The sequence below is a fragment of the Nycticebus coucang genome, chromosome 4, assembly GCF_027406575.1.
Source record: "Nycticebus coucang isolate mNycCou1 chromosome 4, mNycCou1.pri, whole genome shotgun sequence".
Lineage (NCBI taxonomy): Eukaryota > Metazoa > Chordata > Mammalia > Primates > Lorisidae > Nycticebus > Nycticebus coucang.
The window spans coordinates 9,810,693-9,833,778 of record NC_069783.1 but is presented as its reverse complement, the minus strand read 5'-3'; the positions used below and the strand labels follow the sequence as shown (position 1 = coordinate 9,833,778).

Genomic DNA, 23,086 nt, shown 5'->3' with positions numbered 1-23,086 from the left:
TGGTCATCTATCTTTAATCTACTTAAACAGAACAATTTTCAGCCCAGAATTCTATATCCTGCTAAGTCAAGCTTTAAAATAGACAGAGAAATCAAATCATTTACTGATACACAAACATTGAGAAAATTTGCCATAACAAGACCAGCTCTACAGGAAATACTTCAACCTGTTCTACACACTGACCATCACAATGGATCAACAGCAAAGTAAGAATTAAAGGACAGAACATAACTTCCACGATGATGCAAAAGATAAAACTAAGCAATGGACTCTCACAAATAACATGAATAGAACACTACCATACTTATCAATTATCTCAATAAACGTTAATGGCTTGAATTCCCCACTAAATGCATCTGTCAAGCACCCTAGAACAACTGTGCTTGATAGACACATATAGAATACTCCAAGATTGGCTTACTGGATTAAAAAACACAAGCTATCCATTTGCTGTCTGCAGGAAACACACCTAGCTTCAAAAGACAAATTCAAACTCCCAGTTAAGTTTTGGAAGACAATTTTTAGGCAAATGGAATTCAAAAGAAAAGAGGAGTTGCAATCATACTTTCAGATACACGTGGATTTAAAGCAACTAAAGTAAAAAAAGACAAAGATGGTCACTTTATATTGGTCAAGGGAAAAATATAACAAGAAGATGTTTCGATTCTAAATATTTATGCACCCAATTTAAATGCTCCCAGATTCTTGAAACAGATCTTATTTTGAGCAATATGATACCCTATGACACCATAATAATAGGGGACTTTAACACTCCTACTACAAAGCTGGACAGATCCTCTACACAGAAATTAAACAAAGATATAAGGGACTTAAATGAGACCCTAGAACAACTGTGCTTGATAGATGTATATAGAACACTCCATCCCAAAGATAAAGAATATACATTCTTCTCATCACCCCATGGAACATTCTCCAAAATTGATCATATCCTGGGACATGAAACAAAACAAATATCAACAGAATCAAAAGAATTGAAAATTTACCTTGTATCTTCTCAGACCACAAGGCACTAAAGGTGGAACTCAACTCCAACAAAAATGTTCAACCCCACACAAAGGCATGGAAATTAAACAACCTTCTGCTGAATGACAGGTGGGTGCAGGAAGAAATAAAACAGGAAATCATTAACTTCCTTGAGCATAACGACAATGAAGACACAAGCTACCAAAACCTATGGATACTGCATAAGCAGTTTTGAGAGGAAAATTTATTGCTGTAGATGCCTACATTTGAAAAACAGAAAGAGAGCAAGCACATCAACAAACTCACAAGCCATCTATGGAATTGGAAAAAGAAGAACAAAATCTAAGCCTAAACCCAGTAGAAGAAATGAAATCTCCAAAATTAAATCAGAGATCAATGAAATTGAAAACAAAAGAATCATTCAGAAAAGTAATGAAACAAGGAGTTAGTTTTTTGAAAGAATAAAAAGACAGATAAACCATTGGCCAGACTAACGAGGAATAGAAAAGTAAAATCTCTAGTAACCTCAATCAGAAATGATGAAGGGGAAATAACAACCAATGCCACAGATACACAAAAGATCATCTCTGAATGCTACCAGAAACTCTATGCCCAGAAACTTGACAATGTCAAGGAATTGGATCAATATTTGGAATCATACCCTCTCCCTAGACTTAGCCAGGAAGAAATAGACTTCCCGAACGGACGGATTTCATGCACCAAGATTAAAGAAACAAAAAAGCTTCCAACCAAAAAAATGCCCTGGTCCAGATGGCTTCACACGAGAATTCCATCAAACTTCAAGGAAGAGTTTATTCCTGTACTGCAGAAATTATTCCAAAAAATTGAGGAGGAAGGACTCTTCCCCAACACGTTCTATGAAGCAAACATTACCCTGATACCAAAACCAGGAAAAGACCCAGCTAAAAAGCAGAACTTCAGACCAATTTCATTAATACAGGCAAAAATTCTCAACAAAATCCTAGCCAATAGATTATAGCTTATCATCAAAAAAGTCATACATCATGGTCAAGTCGGTTTCATGCCAGGGATGTAAGGCTGGTTTAACATACATAAGTCCATAAATGTTATCCACCATATTAACAGAGGCACAAATAAAGATCATATGATCCTCTCAATAGATGCAGAAAAAGCATTTGATAAAATCCAGCATCCTTTTCTAATTAGAACACTGAAGAGTATAGGCATAGGTGGCACATTTCTAAAACTGATTGAAGCTATCTATGACAAACCCACAGCTAATATTTTACTGAATGGAGTAAAACTGAAAGCTTTTCCTCTTAGAACTGGAACCAGATAAGGTTGTCCTCTGTCACCATTACTATTCAACATAGTGCTGGAAGTTCTAGCCAATACAATTAGGCAAGACAAGGAAATAAAGGGAATCCAAATGGAAGCAGAGGAGGTCAAACTCTCCCTCTTTGCTGACGACATGATCTTAGAGAACCCTAAAGACTCAACCACAAAACTCCTGGAAGTCATCAAAAAATACAATAATGTCTCAGGATATAAGTCAGTAGCTTTTGTATATGTCAATAATAGTTAAGATGAGAGGCTAGGACACAACTCCCTTCACCATAGCTTCAAAGAAAATGAAATACCTAGGAATATACCTCATAAAGGAAGTGAAGAACCTCTATAAAGAAAATTATGAAATCCTAAGAAAGGAAATAGCAGAGGGTATTAACAAATGGAAGGTCATACCATGCTCATGGCTGGGAAGAATCAGCATTGTCAAAATGTCTATACTTCTCAAAGCAATCTACTTATTCAATGCCATTCCTATTAAAATACCAACCTCGTACTTTCAATATTTGGAAAAAATGATTCGGCCTTTTGTATGGAACCAGAAAAAACTCTCGTATAGCTAAGTAATAAAAATAAAGCTGGGGGCATTACCATACCAGATTTTAGTCTGTACTACAAAGCCATAGTGGTCAAGACAGCATGGTACTGGCACAAAAATAGAGACATAGACATTTGGAATCGAATAGAAAACCAGGAAATGAAACTAACATCTTACAACCACCTAATCTTCGATAAACCAAACAAGAACATACCTTGGGGGAAAGACTCCCTATTCAATAAATGGTGTTGGGAGAACTGGATATCCATATGTAAAAGACTGAAACTGGACCCACACCTTTCTCCTCTCACAAAAATTGATTCAAGATGGGTAAAGGACTTAAATTTAAGGCATAAAATAATAAAAATCCTCAAAGAAAGCATAGGAAAAACACTGGAAGATATTGGCCTGTGGAAAGACTTCATGAAGAAGACTGCCATGGCAATTGCAACAACAAAAATAAACAAATGGGACTTCATTAAACTGAAAGGCTTCTGTACAGCCAAGGAGACAACATCCAAAGCAAAGAGACAACCTACACAATGGGAAAGGATATTTGCATATTTTGAATCAGACAAAAGCTTGATAACTAGGATCTATAGAGAACTCAAATTAATCCACATGAAAAAAGCCAACAATCCAATATGTCAATGGGCAAGAGACACGAATAGAACCTTCTCTAAAGAAAACAGACGAATGGGTAACAAACATATGAAAAAATATTCATCATCCCCTATTTATTAGAGAAATGCAAATCGAAACCATCCTGGGATAGCATCTAACCCCAGTGAGAATGGCCCCATCACAAAATCTCAAAGCTGCAGGTGCTGGTGTGGATTTAGAGAGTAGGGAACACTTCTACACGCTGGTGGGACTGCAAACCAATACAACCTTTTTGGGAGGAAGTATGAAGAACCCTCAAAGAACTAAAGGTAGACCTCCTGTTTGATCCTGCAATCCCATTACTAGGCATCTGTCCAGAAGGAAAAATATCCTTTTATCATAAGGATGCTTGCCATAGATGGTTTATTGCAGCTCAGTTTGCAATCACCAAAATGTGGAAACAGCCTAAATGCCCACCAACCCAGGAATGGATTAACAAGCTGTGGTATATGTACACCATGGAATACTTTTCAGCCATTAAAAACCTGGAGACTTTACAGCCTTGGTATTAACATGGATGGAAGTGGAACACATTATTCTTTTTTTTTTTTTTTGAGACAGAGTCTCAATTTATCGCCCTCGGTAGAGTGCTGTGGCGTCACTGTTCACAGCAACCTCCAACTCCTGGGCTTAGGTGATTCTCTTACCTCAGCCTCCCGAGTAGCTGGGACTACAGGCATGCCACACGCCTGCAGTTTGGCTGGGGCTGGAGCTGGGTTCGAACCTGCTACCCTTGGTATATGGGGCCGGTGCCCTATGCACTGAGCCACAGGCACTGCCCTGGAGCACATTATTCCTTTTTTTTTTTTTTTTAATTATTATTATTATTTTTTATTGTTGCAGTTTGGCCAGGGTTGGGTTTGAACTCACCACCCTCAGTATATGGGGCCAGCACCCTACTCACTGAGCCACAGGCACTACCCTGGAGCACATTATTCTTAGTAAAGCATCACAAGAATGGAGAAACATGAATCCTATGTACTCAATTTTAATATTAGGACAATTAATGACAATTAAGGCACGGTGGGGGTGGGGGAAGGGGACAGCAGAGAGAGAAAGCAGGTGGGAGGGGAAGAGCAGAGAGAGGGAAGGAAGGAGGGGCGTAGGGCCTTGGTGTGTGCCACACCTTTTGGGGGCAAAGACAGGATTATAAGAGGGACTTTACCTAACAAATGCTATCAGTGTAACCTGGTTTTTTTGTGCCCTCCATGAATCCCCAACAATTAAAAAAAAAACCCACAACAACAACAAAAAAACTGTTAGCCTTAGGCGATTCTTTTGCCTTAGCCTCCCGAGTAGCTGGGACTGTAGGTGCCCACCACAGTGCCTGGCTGTGGTTTTTGTTGTAGTTGTCATTGTGGTTTTTAGCTGGTCTGGGCTGGGTTTGAACCCACCACCCTTGGTGTATGTGGCTGGCGCGGTAACCACTATGCTATGGGCGCTGAGCCAGTAGATGGCATTTTAAGAGTGACCAAAGCAAACAACTTTTTGTAGCAGAGAATGTCTTCTATTATGATGTGAATGAAGTATAATACCTGAGTAAAGTTAGTAGTATCAGTTGATTCATCCAAAGCAGTTGAACATGAAGTATTGCATGAAGTTTTGTTATGTTGAAGGCTAATTTATGCTGCTGATCAGTTATGGTTTCTTTGAAAGAGGCAGTTTGTGCTTTGAAATGTGATCATAGTCTAAGCATCATATTAGACAACTTTGACAATGCATTCTTTCACAATTTCTTTCTTTTCTTTTTTGACAGAGACTCAAGCTGTCACCCTGGGTAGAGTACTGTGGCATCACAGCTCACAGCATCCTTCAACTCCTGGTCTTAAGTGATTCTCTTGCCTCAGCCTCACAAGTAGTTGGGACTGCAGGCGCCCACCACAACGCCTGGCTACTTTTTGGTTGTAGTTGTCATTGTTGTTTGGCAGGCCCTGGCTGGATTCGAATCTGCCAGCTCTGGTGTATGTGGCTGCCACCTTAGCCACTTGAGCTACAGGCACTGAGCCTCTTTCACACCAATTTCTATATCACTGAATGGCTCCCCTCCTTCCCCCCCAGTATGTAAGCTACTTTATAAGTTGTGGAATTATTTCAAGGTCTTATTGCTGCTTCAAAGAATTTTATTTTGCTTTTCATCTTTTAATTTCTGCAACACAACCTTTTATGCCTCTTCCTCTAATTTGAAATATTTGTGGTCCTTATGAATGTTACAATGCTATATGAGCATTGGATTTCTTTAAATTGATACTATAGTATCACAACAAGCAAATCGTCTGATCTTTAGCAGAAAAAAGAAAATACTGCAATCCCCAATCCTGGTTAAAAACTTTTTCTTCCTTGAACGTTCTCTTTGTCTTTGATATGATGGGCTATTAAGCAGACAGAATTAAAAAATGCTATTGAGCTGTCAACTATTCACAAATTCCATTTCAAAGAGAAACACAGGGCTGGGTATGGTCACTCATGCCTGTAATGTCCACCATTCTGGGAGGTCAAGACAGGTGGATCACCTGAGCTCAGGAATTGGAGACCATCTCTATTAAAAATAGAAAAACCAGCTCATTATTGTGGTGGGCACCTGTGGTTCCAGCTGCTGTGGAGGCTGAGTCAAGAGGAGCTCTTGAGCCCAAGAGTTTGAGGTTTCTATGAACTATGATGATGCCAGGATGCTTTGCCCAGGGTGAGACCAAGTGAGACAAAAAACAAAAACAGAAACACAATATCCTTTTCAGAAGCTGGTAACAGACTGGTGTACTCAATCCCCATAAACTCTTTGCAAACCAGCCTTCTGCAGTAGGCAGGAGAAGTTAGGCAGGGGAAGTTAGAACTAAATCATGAGTATAGCAGCTGTCAATTTAGCCCTGGTTTACAAATATTCTAATTGTACTAATCAATCTGGGAGGATTATTTCATGGAAACTTATTTTATTTTTTTGGTAGTTTAAATACATCCATTAAAAAAATAAAAGTATAAAATATGAAAAGATGTATTAATAAAAATAAAAGGATTTATTCTGGGCAGCACCTGTGGCTCAAGGAGTAGGGCACTGGTCCCATATGCCGGAGGTGGTGGGTTCAAACCCAGCCCCGGCCAAAAAAAAACCACACACACACACAAAAAAGGATTTATTCTATAAAATTTGGATTCAGTCAAAAGACCTGTTAAGAACCTACAAGGCCACAGGTTTCCCTATCTGGTCCAGGCAACAAGATATTAAATTGTACATTTGTTTTAATTTAAATTTTTAGTAGCCTCATTTTAAAAAGTAGAAACAAGTAAAATTAATTTCAATAATGTATTTCTTTTTTTTTTTTTTTTTTTTGAGACAGTCTTAAGCTGTCACCCTGGGTAGAGTGCTGTGGCGTCACAGCTCACAGCAACCTTAAACTCATAGGCTTAAGCAATTCTTTTGTCTCAACCTCCCCAGTAGCTGGTACTATAGGCACCTGCCACAACACCCGGCTATTCCTTTTGTTGCAGTTGTCATTGTTGTTTTAGCTGGCATGGCCGAGTTTGAACTGCCAGCCTCAGTGTACCCTCTGTAATCACCATCCCAACCCATGTTTTTCATGAAGTTTATATTATTTTCCTGTACAAGTATTTAAACAGAGTTTTAAGGAAGTCACATTTATTCTTAACTTCTTAGTCTATGTTTGAGCATCATTAATTAGGAAGAAATGGAAAATGAACTTATTTTTGTCAAGAGTCAGAGAATAGTTGAAAGGTATTGGAATTTAAAGTGGGATCTTTTCAGTAGAGATATGGAGTGCTGTAGATAATAGAGGAGTAATTTTTTTTAAAGTCTGAATTTATTATGGCTGTGTTCTGTATAATCTGAAGTCTTGTTCACTGGATCTTTATTTTATTATGAGTTATAAAATTGCACCATAAAAATATTAGAATTTAGGAGAATTATGGGAGTTCTAGGAAAAGAATAAAATCATATAATTCTGTTATGCTATTACAGTTACAATATTCATTTTGTTGTATTTTCATTCAAAATTTGTGAAATGCACAGTTCTCTTAAGCAGAATTATATATTCAACTTCTATTCTACACTTTTTTTTTTGCAGTTTTTGGCGGGGGCTGGATTTGAACTCACCACCTATGGCATATGGGGCCAGTGCCCTACTCCTTTGAGCCACAGGCACTGCCCATATTCTACACTTTTAATATATTGATCTCTTTTTTTTTAATTTTTAAAATCTTTTTTGAGATAGTCTCACTCTGTCATCTTTGGTAGAATGCCGTGGCATCATAGCTCACAGCAACCTCAAACTCTTGGGCTCAAGTGATTCTCTTGCCTCAACCTTCTGAGTAGCTGGGACTACAGGTGCCCACCACAATGCCAGACTATTTTTAGAGATGGGGTCTTACTCTTGGTCAAGATGGTCTCCAACCAGTGAGCTCAGGCAGTCCACCTCCTTTGGCCTCCCAGAGTGCTGGGATTAACAGACGTGAGCCACTGCACCCAGCTTTAACCTTCATTTTTAATGATTGCTTAATGTAGCTTTAGTAACATCCTTTAGTAAAATTTACTTAGTTTTTCTTTTCCAGATTTTTAGGTTGATTTGAGTTTCTTGCTGTTTGTAATTAATAGCAAGCACTTAGGTGTTATATCTAATCTCTGCCAGTTTTTAATTGGCTAAAATGTTAAGCTGTTTAAGATTAAAATAAGGTTGAAAACTATGTGAGAGTATAACAAACAAGTACAGGGACTAGTACTTTCCTCATCTACTTTTGTTTAAATTGGCTTCACAAACAATACTTGATTAGTTGTCAACTAGCTCTGTGATTTAGATGATGCATTGCATAGATGTTGAAAATTAGATTTTAAGGTGGGAAGTAATCATCTTTATAGAACAAATTAAATTAGTGATGCAGCTATTTTTTTGTTTTATCTGTTATATCAAAAATGTGCTACTATGTTTTGATGTTAAAGTCACATTTAAACTGTTCAACTCTAGGATAACTGGCTTGTGGCGGCCAAGCGTTCATAGCGACGTCGCTCTCTGATCCTTCGATGTCGGCTCTTCCTATCATTGTGAAGCAGAACTCACCAAGTGTTGGATTGTTCACCCACTAATGTTAAACTGTTCAACTCTACATCTCAGATTACATAATCTTTAAATGCAAAGGGCTTATTTAGGTAACGATAGTGATAATATATAATCATAAAAATAGTGATAATGATAGCTGATGTTTATTGACTTATTGATCGTATATTTAGAGATGAAGCTGAAATTTAACTTTACATTTGTGGAAACATGATTATATTTAGATTCTTGGGGGTGGAAACTGTGGGCAAACCTTGTAAAGTGAAAGAGAGGGTTCTATTAGTTTAATATAAAATGAAAGATAAGATTCTGTCATTTTAATTAATAGTTGATTAGAAACAGAGACTTGAAAATCATTTTTTTCCCTTAGTGTGAATATGTCCCAATTGTTTTATCTTCTAATAAACAAAGCAATTATTAGTATTTTTAATACAGAAGAACCTCCACAGTTGACCACCTCCCTAAACTGACCATCTCCTTAAACTGACCTAATTTTCACAGACAGGACTTGCAGCACACATACTTTTCAGTTCTTTACATGTAGAGTTGAACAGTTTAAATGTGACTTTAACATCAAAACATAGTAGCACATTTTTGATATAACAGATAAAACAAAAAAATAGCTGCATCACTAATTTAATTTGTTCTATAAAGATGATTACTTCCCACCTTAAAATCTAATTTTCAACATCTATGCAATGCATCATCTAAATCACAGAGCTAGTTGACAACTAATCAAGTATTGTTTGTGAAGCCAATTTAAACAAAAGTAGATGAGGAAAGTACTAATTAAAAAATCCTGGAATATCTCTATTTTCAAAATGACTCACACGTCTATGTATGTGTATGTATATCCACAAAGATATAGCAAATAAATTTGGCTTTGTATTTAGTTGGCCATTATCATCTCTAATGGTCTTAGTTACTGCATAGATTTTGTAGGAAAAAACTTTTCTTTTCTCCATCCTCTGCCTTTAGCTCCGAATGTCTATAAAGTGTAGGTTATCATCCTTTGTTTTCTCTGTAGGTAGTCTGGTCTCCCCTGGTGTAGCACTTTGATGGCGCATTGTATAAACAGACCTTGCCACAGGTATAGAGGATTGTTACTGAACCATTTGGGTTAAGAAAAAGGTGCTACTGAACCATATTGTACTGGCAGAATGTTGAAGCCATCTAATTTTGTTAATTTGCTTTTTCTGTGTACCAGGAGCATAGAATAGAAAAACTAATAAAACATAAAACCAGTAAGTTCTGGGGGATATTTTTCTTGTACATATTTGTTATATCTTGAATGAACAGATTTTTGTAACCCATAGTATATGTATGACATTTAATACTGTAAGTTAAGGATAGGGAAAAGACTTTTTTTTTTTTGTGGTTTTTGGCCGGGGCTGGGTTTGAACCCGCCACCTCTGGCATATGGGACTGGTGCCCTACTCCTTGAGCCACAGGCACCACCGGGGAAAAGACTTTTTTAAAAGTCTTGTTTTGTCTGCAGTTAGAATAGCAATTCAGTTTTTATTTGGCTAATAGTTTCTCAGTTGAATGCTAATGTTAAATTAAAAATAAGATTCAGTTAGGTGATGTATTTATTTTCTGATATTTTATGTTGGGTAATGTTTAAGTTGCTGATTTTCTGCTTTATTCCATAGGGAGTTTGGGGTAAAGTAATATATATATATGTATGTATATAGACACACACATATATATTAAAAATACATTATTATATTTTAATATAAAATGATATATTTTCAATATATTTATTTTAATATAATATTTTAATAAATATATTAATTTTAATATTAAAATTAATATTTTAAAATAATATATTTATTTTAATATATTAAACTAGATTATACACACATATTTAAATATATTAAAATATATTAGAAGTATATTATATTTTAATATAAAATATATTTTCAGTATATTTATTTTAATATATAATAATATATTTTAATATATATGGGTCTTTATATATGCACATACATATTACTTTACCCCAAACTCTCTATGGAATAAAGCAGAAAATCAGCAACTTAAACATTACCCAACATAAAATACCAGAAAATAAATACATCACTTAACTGAATCTTATTTTTAATTTAACATTAGCATTCAACTGAGAAACTATTGGCAAAATAAAAGCAAAGTTGCTATTCTAACTGCAGACAAAGCAGACTTTTAAAAAAGTATTTTCTGTATCTGTACCTTATAGTATTAAATGTCATACATATACTATGGGTTAAAAAAACCTGTTCATTTATATAAATATATATTTTATTAGTAATATATTTTTATTTATATATATTTACATAAATACATATAAATATATATATATTTTTGACACAGTCTCATTTTATGTTGCCCTCTGTAGAGTGCAGTGGTGTCATAGCTCATAGCAACCTCAAACTCTTGGGCTTTGGCTCGGTGTCCATAGCACAGTGGTTACCGTGCCAGCCACAAGCACCGAGGCTGGCAGGTTTGACCCTGGTCTGAGCCTACTAAACAACAATGACAACTGCAACAAGAAAATAGCTGGGTGTTGTGGTGGGTGCCTGTAGTCCCAGCTACTTGGGAGGGTGAGGCAAGAGAATCACTTACGCCCAAGAGTTGGAGGTTGCTGTGAACTGTGACGCCACAGCACTCTACTGAGGGCAACATACTGAAACTCTGTCTCAAAAAAAAAAAAAACAACAAAACCTCTTGGGCTTAAGCAATTTTCTTGCGTCAGCCTCCCAAGTAGCTGGGACTACAGGCGCCTGCCACAATGTCTGGCTATTTTTTTGTTGTAGATGTCATTGTTGTTTTTAGCAGGCCCCTGTGTATGTGGACAGCACCCCACTCACTGGGCTACAGACACCACCCCTAAAGTAGTATATTTTTTGAGGAAGAAAACATTTTGTTTACAGAGGAAAGGATATAATTATTGATTTATACATCAAAGAAGTTTAGTAATACAAATATAATTTGATCTCAGTTTTATTCATGTGTTTCTAAACAGTATTCTATGGTATGAATAGAACTTTGATTCATATTGTTTCATTGACTTAAATGTTTTGGAAGAAGAAAATTTAGAACTCATTTAAAATATAGTAGAACCTCTGTAAGTTGACCACTCAACAGACTGTAACAAATTGGTCAATACACAGAAGGGGGTTAATGTAAAGAACTGAAAAGTATGTGTGCTGCAAGTCCTGTCTGTGAAAATTAGGTCAGTTTAAGGAGATGGTCAGTTTAGGGAGGTGGTCAACTGTGGAGGTTCTTCTGTATTAAAAATACTAATAATTGCTTGAAGCAGCATGGGGCTTCTTCAGTTAAAGAAGAAGTGGTATCAACACCTGCTTCCTCAGTCTGCTAGGAAAATGAAGTGAGGTGAGGTTATATAAAATGTTTGATGTAGTGTCCAATAGGCAGCTGTTTTTATATAATTATTACAGCTGCGCTATCGCCCTTAGAACTATTTCTGACTTTACATTTAATTTTTCTGCTAATTCACCTTTTAAAACTCTGATCAAATCAATAATGTCATTCTTTGCACATTCTTTTAAAATTAAGATATGCTGTAATTGATGACTATCCCATTGTAGAGGTTTAGTCTCTTTTTAGGACCAGGGCTGGAGCTAGCGTGAAGCCACTGAGGCACTTGGCACAATATTTAAGGGAGTACCATAAAACCCAACAGTAATCAAGATAAATATTTTAATGTAATATTTCAAAAATTAATGTAAAACTTCATGAACAACAAAATACTAAATGAAAATTTTAAATACAAAGGCAGGACCAGAAAGAGTACTTTGCCTAGCCATATTGTTTTGTGAGGCGCAAAAGGGAAAAATTGTAATATGGGGCCTGTCTTGCCATCTTGAACTATATTAGAGGCTGAGGTTCAAGGAAAAGTTATGATATCACTCCTGTTGCTCCTGTCTTTTGCTCCAGGAAAGTGCCTCACTGTAAGCCAGGCTTTGCTTTAATTATTTAAATAGTCAATTTTATAAGAGAGAACTAAGTGCTCAATTATTATCTGTTTTATAAATGAGGGCCCTAGCAATTAGATGAAATTACTTACATAGAGTCATGCAGCCACGTAAATGGCCAAACCAAGATAATATAATCCAGATTGTTGAGTTACTAGACTATTTTAAGTTACTTCTGTGTTCTGTGTTAGAACATATCTATGTATTTCCTTATTTTTCCCTTCGTTTGACTCTTAATGCCTACCATGTACTAGGCAGCGTCTAAATACAGTGGTGCAAAATGAAAATACTTTCCTGATCCAGTTCAGAAAGGGGGCATGGGGAGAAGTAAGAGAGCTCTCTAGAGAATATGTAAGAATGGAAATAACTGCCAGAGGAAGAGCAGGGCAAGAGTGTTCCATGTACATGTTCAAATACACAGAGGTGTTAGATAGGGTTAATTCAGAACAGCTGGAACTATATTTGTTCAAGGTGGTTCCACCTCCCCTACAGTTCAGAGTTGGGTTTTAAGCAAGCTTTTGATACATTATCCCTTTAGTTATTAGTTCTAAATATGAATGTTACTCTATAAATTTTTTTTTGTTAAGTAATAAAAATTATTTTTTGTTAAGTGATAGAGTAAATTTAGTTTGTCGTTTAATTTGGCTGACATTCATTAGTGTAAGGACATTAGTTTATAAAGCTGTAAAATAAACATTAAAACTTCTATTCACAATAGCCGGGCGTTGTGGCGGGCGCCTGTAGTCCCAGCTACTTGGGAGGCTGAGGCAAGAGAATCGCTGAAGCCCAGGAGTTGGAGGTTGCTGTGAGCTGTGTGACGCCACGGCACTCTGCCGAGGGCTATAAAGTGAGACTCTGTTTCTACAAAAAAAAAACAAACAAACTTCTATTCACTTGATATTGATAAATGGTAATAGATCAGGACTTAGATTTTTTTCAGATGAAATAGAAAGTTTACTATAAAAAATGATGTGTAGCAGACATACTTCAGATTCAGGTTATGCACAGGCATACAAGTAATATAGGTGGTGGCTTAAGAATTCATATTTCTAACAGTGAATTTGTTTGGTTCCACTATTTTTAGTTTTGTATTTGGAGTTGTAATAATAGGAAAATTTTTACAAAGTTATTTAATAATTTTCCTGATTACTTATCTGTACAGCAGATGCAAAAAAAAGTCTTCTATGCTCTATAATCAACTAAGTGTTTTCATTTGTTGCCTCAACTTTAAAATTGTATGTTGTTTAATATTCTGTTAGAGAAATATATTTAAGTTCAGTAATGTTTAAGGTATATGAGCATTATAAAATTCTAATTCTGTTACAAAGAAACTGTTGGCTTGGGCACATTTTTTAACCTCTCTAAGCCTTAGTTTCTGTGCCTACTAATGTCAGTGCAACAGTAGTATCTAGCTCATATATTGTTGTGAGGATTAAAATGTTAAGTGAATATATAGTGTGTAAGTAGCTCGTAAAGCTGCCATACGTAAGGAAAATGTACTTTTGTTCGCAACATACGTTACAGAATTTTATGAAGTATTCTCTATGTGTTGGCACATCTTTGTAAAATTTTGTAATGAATATTTTGTAAATAAAGGTACATTTAGCTGCAATTTCTTATTTTTTTTATGATGGCTTTAGGGGCTACTTTTGGGACACCCTGTATAATCATTCTCTTGGTGATCTTGTTTAGTTTTATAACTTTAAATACCACCCATCTACTTCAACTCATAAGTTTACAAAATTTTCAGCTAAGGGGATAATTTGTCCTGTATCTAGCAGTTGAATTTCCTAGAAGAGTATTTACCTCATTTTGCTTATCATTTTAGGCATTTTAGGTTGGTAAATCTCTCTGATCTTTATCTTTTTTCTTTTTCTTTTTTTTTGAAGCATTTAATTTGGATGTTTAAAAACAGATACTAAGAAGTGGTTTATCAGCTACTGGGAGACTGAGGCAAGAGAATTCGCTCTAAGCCAAAGAGCTGGAGGTTGCTGTGAGCTGTGATGCTACGGCACTCTACGGAGGGCAACGGAGTGAAACTGTCTCTTAAAAAAAAAAAAAGAAGTGGCTTATCGTGAAAGTGAAATCAAGACTAACACATCACTCCTTCTTGATAGCTGAAGTTTTAAAAGACTTTATATTCAGGAAAGTTTAGAAAAATAGAAAAAAAAAAGAAGTGGCTTATTGCGAAAGTGAAATCAAGACTAACACATCATTCCTTCTTGATAGCTGAAGTTTTAAAAGACTTTATATTCAGGAAAGTTTAGAAAAATAGGCATATATATATATATATATTTTACCATAATAATTGCACTGGGAGAAAATAGGTGTTGTCTTATGCATGTTTTTTCAAAAACTTTTCACACATAGACCACCTAAATTAAGTTCCTACTTTGGAGCTAATTTATGTTTCTTGGCCCATGATCTTAGGAGATGTAGGAGCTTTGGTAGCTTGGGCCAGCTGGAGGTGTACCCAAAGGCTTAATAGAAAGCTTCCTAGTTACATAGGTTTAGGTTCACGTAAAACTTGGGAAGTAAGTCCCCCTCCCCGCCCCCCCCCCCCCCAGTATCTTTGTTTAGGAGCTAGGATTTTCACCCCAGATACTGGTTTCCCAGCAATCACTCTGGTTTTAGTCCTTCACTTCATTTAGGCCCTTTAATTCTTGGTAATTGGTCTAGCTGCCTTTCTGACCATAATTCCACTGGATCTATATAACTTTCAGCTCCTGCTCATTGCTGGACATGTTTTTTTTTTCTGGTCTTTGAAAAATGTGGTGCTGATGTTTTGTTTTATCTCTGTGGGACTATGACTTTCAAACGTTCTTGTCATTTCTATATAGTTGGAATGGGGAAAGGGGCAGATAATGTCCCCTTTTTCTTTTATTCCTTTGAAATTTTGATTGTAGGGGGCTTTTTTGAATGTATTTTTATTATTTTTAAAATTTCTTTATCTCAGTTTTAGTAACACTTTTTATTTTTAAGATATGGTGTCTTGTGTTACCAGACTGGCCTCAAATTCCTGGACCCAAACAATCCTTTTGCCTTGGTCTCCCTGGTAGCTGGGACTATAGGCATGGCCCACTACACCAGACTTAGTATCACGTTTAAAGAAAATAGTCAGAGTTGAAGTCACAGACATTAGAAAAACCTAAGGTTTTTCCTTGTTATGAAACTGTATAACAAGGAAAGTCATAGACACAGGCTTTCAAGCAAGTCCTGAACTACCTCAGCTTATCCAATGACTAAATCTCAGTTTAGTTTCATATACTGCAAACACTAGTATCTGAAAACAATTCAGAATTTGTTTCTTAAAAAGCAATACTAGGCCCAGCACCTGTAACTCAAGCGGCTAAGGCACCAACCACATACACCAGAGCTGGCAGGTTCGAATCCAGCCCAGGCCTGCCAAACAACAATGACAACTACAACCAAAAAGTAGCCAGGCGTTGTGGTGGGTGCCTGTAGTCCCAGCTACTTGGGAGGCTGAGCCAAGAAAATCGCTTAAGCCCAGGAGTTAGAGGTTGCTGTGAGCTATGATGCCATGGCACTCTACCCAGGGCGATAGCTTGAGGCTCTGCCTCAAAAACAAAACAAAACAAAACAAAGGCGATACTGATTATAAAAGTTATAAACATTAAAGCCTCAAGTAAAAATGTAATTTATAAATGTATATATTACCAACTTACATTATTTTAATATAAATAAATAGAAGATTAAGGTATTCATAGTATCATTAAAACAAACTGCATAAAAATCAATTAATAGTGTCTAATGGGAATAGTATTTACCTTTTAAAATGGTTTTAAAAGTAAAATAGTTTAACAACTGCTTTAATGTTCCAACTATTGAAAAAAGAGCTCTTTGCTGTACATGAGTGGAGGATATTATGGGAAAATATTTATAAATGTTCCAGATTTTCTCTTGATTATTTAATTTTCACATAATTCTATCTTGTTGATGGGAAGGATGTGGGGAAAGCAAGTATTCAATCTTTTTATTGATCTCAAGATACAGTGTTTTAAAAAAAGGTTTGTCTTTATCATGTGTAAGTGGAGATTTGAATACAGTTACTTTTATCATTTCAGTGTGAAGTGTTAATATTTCACATGTTTGGAAAGTCTGAGGAAGATTTATTCTTGCAATGGAAGCTCTTTTTTTGTCAATTTAATTTTTTTCTTCCAATGGATGTTAATTTGCTTTACAAACGAATGCATTGTTGAAATTGTAATACGGAGTATAAATTGGGGTATATCTAAAAATACAGATGATTCAGATTTTACATTTACAACTTACTGAGGTATCAAAATTATACCAATAAAGATATATTGATTTGGCAGTTAAAAATAGCCATACCAGTATGTTCAAATGCTGGAATTCTTGCAAAGTAGTCCAGATGTTCTGGAAAGAAGTATGTATGTGTGTGTTGTGGGTGGTGGTGGTGTTTGAAGTGTGAATTTTATAATCCCAACTTGACTGGAAGTTGGATACATTGTTTGTAATGTATTTTACCCCCTCTTCAGTTCACAGGAATCAGGTTTAGTCTGTGCCTACATTAGGTATCAGTGGGATATAAATACAGTAGAACCTCTGTAAGTTGACCACCCAAAGAGCTGTAACAAACTGGTCAACTTACAGAGCGAGTCAACATAGGAACTAGGCCTCCTGTACTGAAAAGTGTTTGTGGTGCATGTCCTGCCTGTGAAAATTAGGTCAGTTTAAGGAGGTGGTCAGTGTAGGGAGGCGGTCAACTGTGGAGGTTCTACTATTATTGTTATTGTGATTAAAAATGTTAATAGTTTACCATTAACACCTTTGCCCCTTTATATTATTGAATAATATTTTTGTAAAGAATTGCCAAATTTTTAGTGAATGAAAATTTCAAATGTGAAATATAACAGGGCATTGTAGTAGGGGCAATTCTTCTAGAATTAATAGGTTAACAACTCAGGTTACTTTTTTTTCTCACATAGTAGGTGCAATTCTTCTGGAATTAGTAGGTTAACAATTCAGTTTATTATTATTATTTTTTAATATATAGAGACAGGTCTTGCTCTGTTGCCCAGGATGGTTTCAAACTCTTGGGTTTGAAACCATCTCAGCCTCCTTGGTAGCTGGGACTATAGGTGCAAGCCAGCACACCGAGCTTACCTGTCTAAATTTTGCATGTAACTTCCTGTATATTTCCCCCCATCCATGTCCTTCAAAGGATTTTTCTAACTCGCTGTTTTGTTTTCTGCAATCTTCCAGCTTCCCTCTTTACCCTTCCAAGCTCCAATTTATTATTTTTTTTTTTTTGAGACAGAGCCTCAAGCTATCGCCCTGGGTGGAGTGCTATGGCATCACAGCTCACAGCAACCTCCAACTCTTGGGCTCAAACAAGTCTGTCTCTGCCTCCCAAGTAGCTGGGACTACAGGCGCCCTCCACAACGCCCGGCTATTTTTTGATTGCAGCCATCATTGTTGTTCGGTGGGCCTGGGCTGGATTCGAACCCGCCAACTCAGGTGTATGTGGTTGGTGCCTTAGCCACTTGAGCCACAGGCGCCGAGCCCTAAGCTCCAATTTTTCTTATAGTATGGCATCAGCTTGATCATTGAGACCAGGGACCACAAGTATAGTATCCTAGAACTCTTCAAGATTTAAGTAGTATTCTGCTACTGTTGTTTTCTAATACAATAGAATCTCTATAGTTGACCACCTCCTTAAGTTGACCTAATTTTCATAGACCAGATATACACCACATGTACTTTTCAGTACAATAGGCCTTGTTCTTTATGTTGACCACCTCTGTGTATTGACCAGTTTGTTATAGTCCTCTGGGTGATCAACTTACAAAGGTTCTACTGCAATATGATCTTGGGCAAATCAAAGTCACTTAAGTTTTCTGTGTCTTTGTTTTCTCATCTTTAAAATGATGTTTCTGGGTGGCGCCTGTGGCTCAAAGGGGTAGGGCACCAGTCCCATATGCTGGAGGTGGTGGGTTCAAACCCAGCCCAGGCCAGAAACTGCAAAAAAAAAAAAAAAAAAAATGATGCTTCTTCCTGTCCTTCTTAGAGTTACATGGATGGGACAATGTATGCAATACAGTGTTTCAGAATTACCTCATCCTGTTACTTTCACAAACATGTCCGTTGAGCAATTTGAGATTTAGTTACTTTATCATTAGTTTTTTCATCCCTGCCAAATTATATGTATGTGCATACTTTTTCCTACTTTTATTATAAAATTTAATGCATGGTCATTGTAGAAAGTCTGGAAAATACAGGAAACTTACACAAGAAATAGAAATCCTTTTGTTGGGATTGTAGGATACATTTAGTTTGAGCTCCATGAAGCATATGGCACAAAATTAATGCTCGTTTAATGAATGGAAACTTACTTAGTATAGGTATATTTCTTAAAGTCAAAAGGCTAGGAAAGTGTTACCATCCATTTGAAGAGAAAAGAAGCCGTCTGAGTCATAATAATAATAATAATAAATGACATTTTTCTGTTGGCTAAAAGAACAAAGAAAAACATAATAGGGCTAATTCTAATATTCTGTGGGAGACGTTAGGAAAGCAGATAAATCTATTGAATATGGAGCTTCTAGGCAATATCATGGCAAAATGGACTGGACTTTTTCTAGCAAGAACAACGTATGGTAAAATTTGAATAATTTTTTTTGAATGCTTAGAAATCTTGAACATTGTCTTTTTTGTTTTTTAACAGGATGGCTTAAATTCCTTGGTCCTTGATCTGGATTTTCCTGCTTTGAGGAAAAACAAGAATATAGATAATTTCTTAAATAGATGTAAGTATCCTTAAACTTCCTATTTGATTACATAACTTGTTTTTGACAAGAGATTTATGTTTGATTAATATTATTATTCTATAAACTTAACTTTAACTTATTAAATTGTATTTTTTTAGTTTGCTATTTGATTTACTCAAAAACTAATACTCTTTATTTTAAAGACAAAACTGCAGAACCAAATTATAATGTGTAAAGTATAAAGTTCAGAATTTTATAGTAAATTATTAAGACCATTTACTGCTATTATTTATAGCAGTTTTAGGAGAAGTTTTAAATTAGTATTTATCACTCTAAGACTTAATATTACGCAGAGACATAATAAAACTTTGTGTTTCTATAAATGTGGACATTTCAGTCTAGATAATGAAAAATAATGTGATAACAATTATTACCATATGTGGTAACCCTTAATATTTGGCAGCATTGATGTTCAAATGAAAAGGTAAATGAAATTAAATTCTAAACCTAAGAAATTCTCCAAACAACTTACATCAGCACAATACGCTCTTTAATTTGGAATTGCAAGAGATTGGAGTGTTTCCCCAATTTAACAATCTTATCTGTAGTTAACTATATATTATTACCACTTTTCAGAGAAGTAGGCTATCAAAATGCATTGCTAAGATTAGCCTTGCAAGGGTGGTGCCTGTAGCTCAAGTGGCTAAGGTACCATCAACATACACTAGAGCTGGAGCATTTGAATTTGGCCTGGCCTGCCAAACAACGACAGCTACAACTAAAAATAGCCAGGTGTTGTGGCGGATGCCTGTAGTCCTAGCTACTTGGAAGGCTGAGGCAAGAGAATCGCTTAAGCCCAGGAGTTGGAGGTTGCTATGAGCTCTGATGCTATGGCACTCTACCCAGGGTGATAGCTTGAGGCTCTGTCTCCAAAAAAAAAATGATTAAAATTTCATGGCAACTTTCTGCCATGATTCACAGTACGCACCAGGACTGGTTAGGTCATCACTGTGTCAGCTATCATCTGAGTTGCCAAACAACAAAAGTCAGAAACAGAATAGCTTTAACTACTACTTTTTGGCAGTCAGTAGCATCCATTTATAGGTTTTAATAAACCATAGAGAGTTTTGGGTTTTGATGTCAGCTTAATGTTTATTTTAGATTTTTAAATAGCAGACTTTAAAAGCTGATAGATTTAACTGAAAATAGAATCTAGTTTATTAAAACAAAAATGTGTTTACAGGTGTGATTTTTTGGCCGGGGCTGGGTTTGAACCCGCCACCTCCAGCATATGGGACCGGCGCCCTACTCCTTGAGCCACAGGCGCCGCCCTACAGGTGTGATTATTTTAAAACATTGCTTAGAAACATGATTGATATTATAAATATGGTAATATTTTTATTATAGATGAGAAAATTGTAAAAAAAATCAGAGGTCTACAGATGAAGGCAGAAGACTATGATGTTGTAAAAGTTATTGGAAGAGGTGCTTTTGGTGAAGTTCAGTTGGTAAGAAGTATTGTTATTTATTTATTTTTTTTTTTCTTGTTACTGTTTTTACATCATGGTTTTATGAAACATCAGTAGCAGCTGAGAAGATCTAATTCTATGCGCAGACATACCAAGAGTTAGCTTTATGATTTTGGTCAAGTCACTTCATTCCAGAGAGCCCCAGTATCTTCATTTATAAAAAGAGGCAATTGTTGTGTAAGTAACAGGTCTCTTCCAGCTCTGAAACTCTGATTTGGAGAATAAGGTCAACTTGGCTTCACATGTGATCTGCCTAGCAATTAATATTACACTAAAACTATTGTGTTTTTATTTAGAATGTTCAGATTAATAAGATATCTCCTTAATGATAGGTACATGGATGGTACATTGGTCAGGTATCTTCAAGGACAGGTTTCAGCATCTCTCTTCTGTTAAACATTTTATTAATGACTGGTATGGGGGTTGGTGGCATGTTGAATAATTTTGCATTTCAGTTAAACTTGAAGTATAATGAGGATGATTTTAGATGATGAACCAAAATCCAGAAATTTTCCACAAAGAGAAGATAATCTGTCAGATAGAAGAAGTGAAATTTAACCAGCATATATGTACTTGGATGTGAAGAACATAAGGAATAATTTCTTAACAGTAACATATGAATTAAAGAGTAATTTTCCTTGAATGTAACCAGGCAAGAGTCATAAGGAATAAAACAGGCTCTTCACTGTTGACAGGGTTATTTCTGAGTTGCAAAAATTATTTCCTCCCTTCATGTTTTTGTAATTTCTGTATTCCTCATTCATTCTTGGCTGCCACAGAGAGAAAATGTGAAGACCTTTTTTTCTCTTGTATTTGAAGTGGAAACAATAATTGCTACAGGACAATTAGATAGATGTGTTGGATTTTCTTATAACAATATATAATGTAATTTTTGATAGTAAAAATTTACATTTGAAAGCTTCAAATGAGGTGCTTGGGTTACAATGATTTTCGGAAGTTCTTTTCCTATGAATGGCCCAGGAGGCCCATTTTAAGATTTTCCAGGCATATTTTAAGCTACACTTAGCAAAGTCTTATCTATTCAGTGTTTTTTTTTTTTTAATTGTGCATATTAGCTATAGAAAGTACAAATTAAAAGAAAAATAAGAAAAATTACTCCAAATTTTATCAGTTGCAATGTATAACCAGTGTTTACTTTTGACCCTTATTTATTTATCTTTTTGGTCTTTTTTTTCTCATATGTATAGTCAATTAGGTGATGTTTTTACACTTATCCAATCTTTTCTGTGCAATAGAAACAACATTTTTGTCCTTTAGGTACTCATAGACTAGTGACGATGTGGGGGTAGTGGGGTGGGTACACATGTAATATAGAGTGAGCAAAGTTCCATTTGTCTATGGTAGAGTTAGCTAACATTTTCATTGAGTATATTCTATGTGCTAAGTACTTATAGTTGCTGTCTCATCTCGTTTTATTTTTGCAACAACTCTATGAGATTATTATACAGATTATGCCACTGAAATTTAGAGAGATTAGGTAAATTGGTCACATAGTTTATAAATAGCTAGGACTTTGTTCAGATGTGTTCACATTTAAATCCATGCTTTTAAATATTGCTGTGTACAGTGTGATAATGAATAGCTACTATTTCTGTTTGTTCATCTGTCCATCCATCTATTTGAATAGAGGAGAAGGAACTAGAGAATAAAGGGACATCTACAGAGATGCTGAGGGAGATTATAATAGAGTAATTCAGACATTCTCACAGGAAGGTCAGTGGAAATCAGCTTTCCTAAAGCAACAGCACTTTACTGTGGTATTTTTTAACATTACTGGTAATGAATTGTAAAGGCATGATGTAGACATGTGTCATAGGTAAAGACTATTATCTCTTAATGTTTGCTCTATAAATCAAGTTATGTCAAAGACCACAAATTGGTGGTTCCCAGCTCTTGTGTTATGAGTCAATAACTGGCCTATCAAAGCAGTTTAAATGAAATTCAGACCTTACAAACTAGAGCATCTCTCCAAATGTTACTTACTCAAAGTTTTATAGATGTAATACAGATTGTAGATATGATTTTGTTGAATTAGATAATTTAGCATTGTACCAACCAATCACTAGGCAGTCACACACAAATGAAGGTATTGTGTTCTGTTCCATAAAGGAGCTAATGAAGTAGACATGTACATACTAATAGATTATTGTAAGTGCTTGGGAGCAGAGAGTTTTAAGGAGCAGTTTTACACGAAGAATCACCAAAAGTGAAGTCAATAAATACTTTTCTCACGTTC

At 35.7% G+C, this 23,086-nt stretch overlaps 1 protein-coding gene across 3 annotated transcripts in view; it reads left to right on the top strand.

Moving 5' to 3' along the window:
• ROCK2 (Rho associated coiled-coil containing protein kinase 2) overlaps positions 1-23,086 on the top strand; it is a 179,648-nt gene that overhangs the window by 67,061 nt on the left and 89,501 nt on the right. For all 3 annotated transcript variants that reach the window (XM_053587319.1, XM_053587320.1, XM_053587321.1), the window contains exons 2-3: positions 19,258-19,339; positions 20,708-20,808. In XM_053587319.1, coding sequence (XP_053443294.1) covers positions 19,258-19,339; positions 20,708-20,808 — 183 coding nt within the window. The remainder of the gene's footprint in view (positions 1-19,257; positions 19,340-20,707; positions 20,809-23,086) is intronic.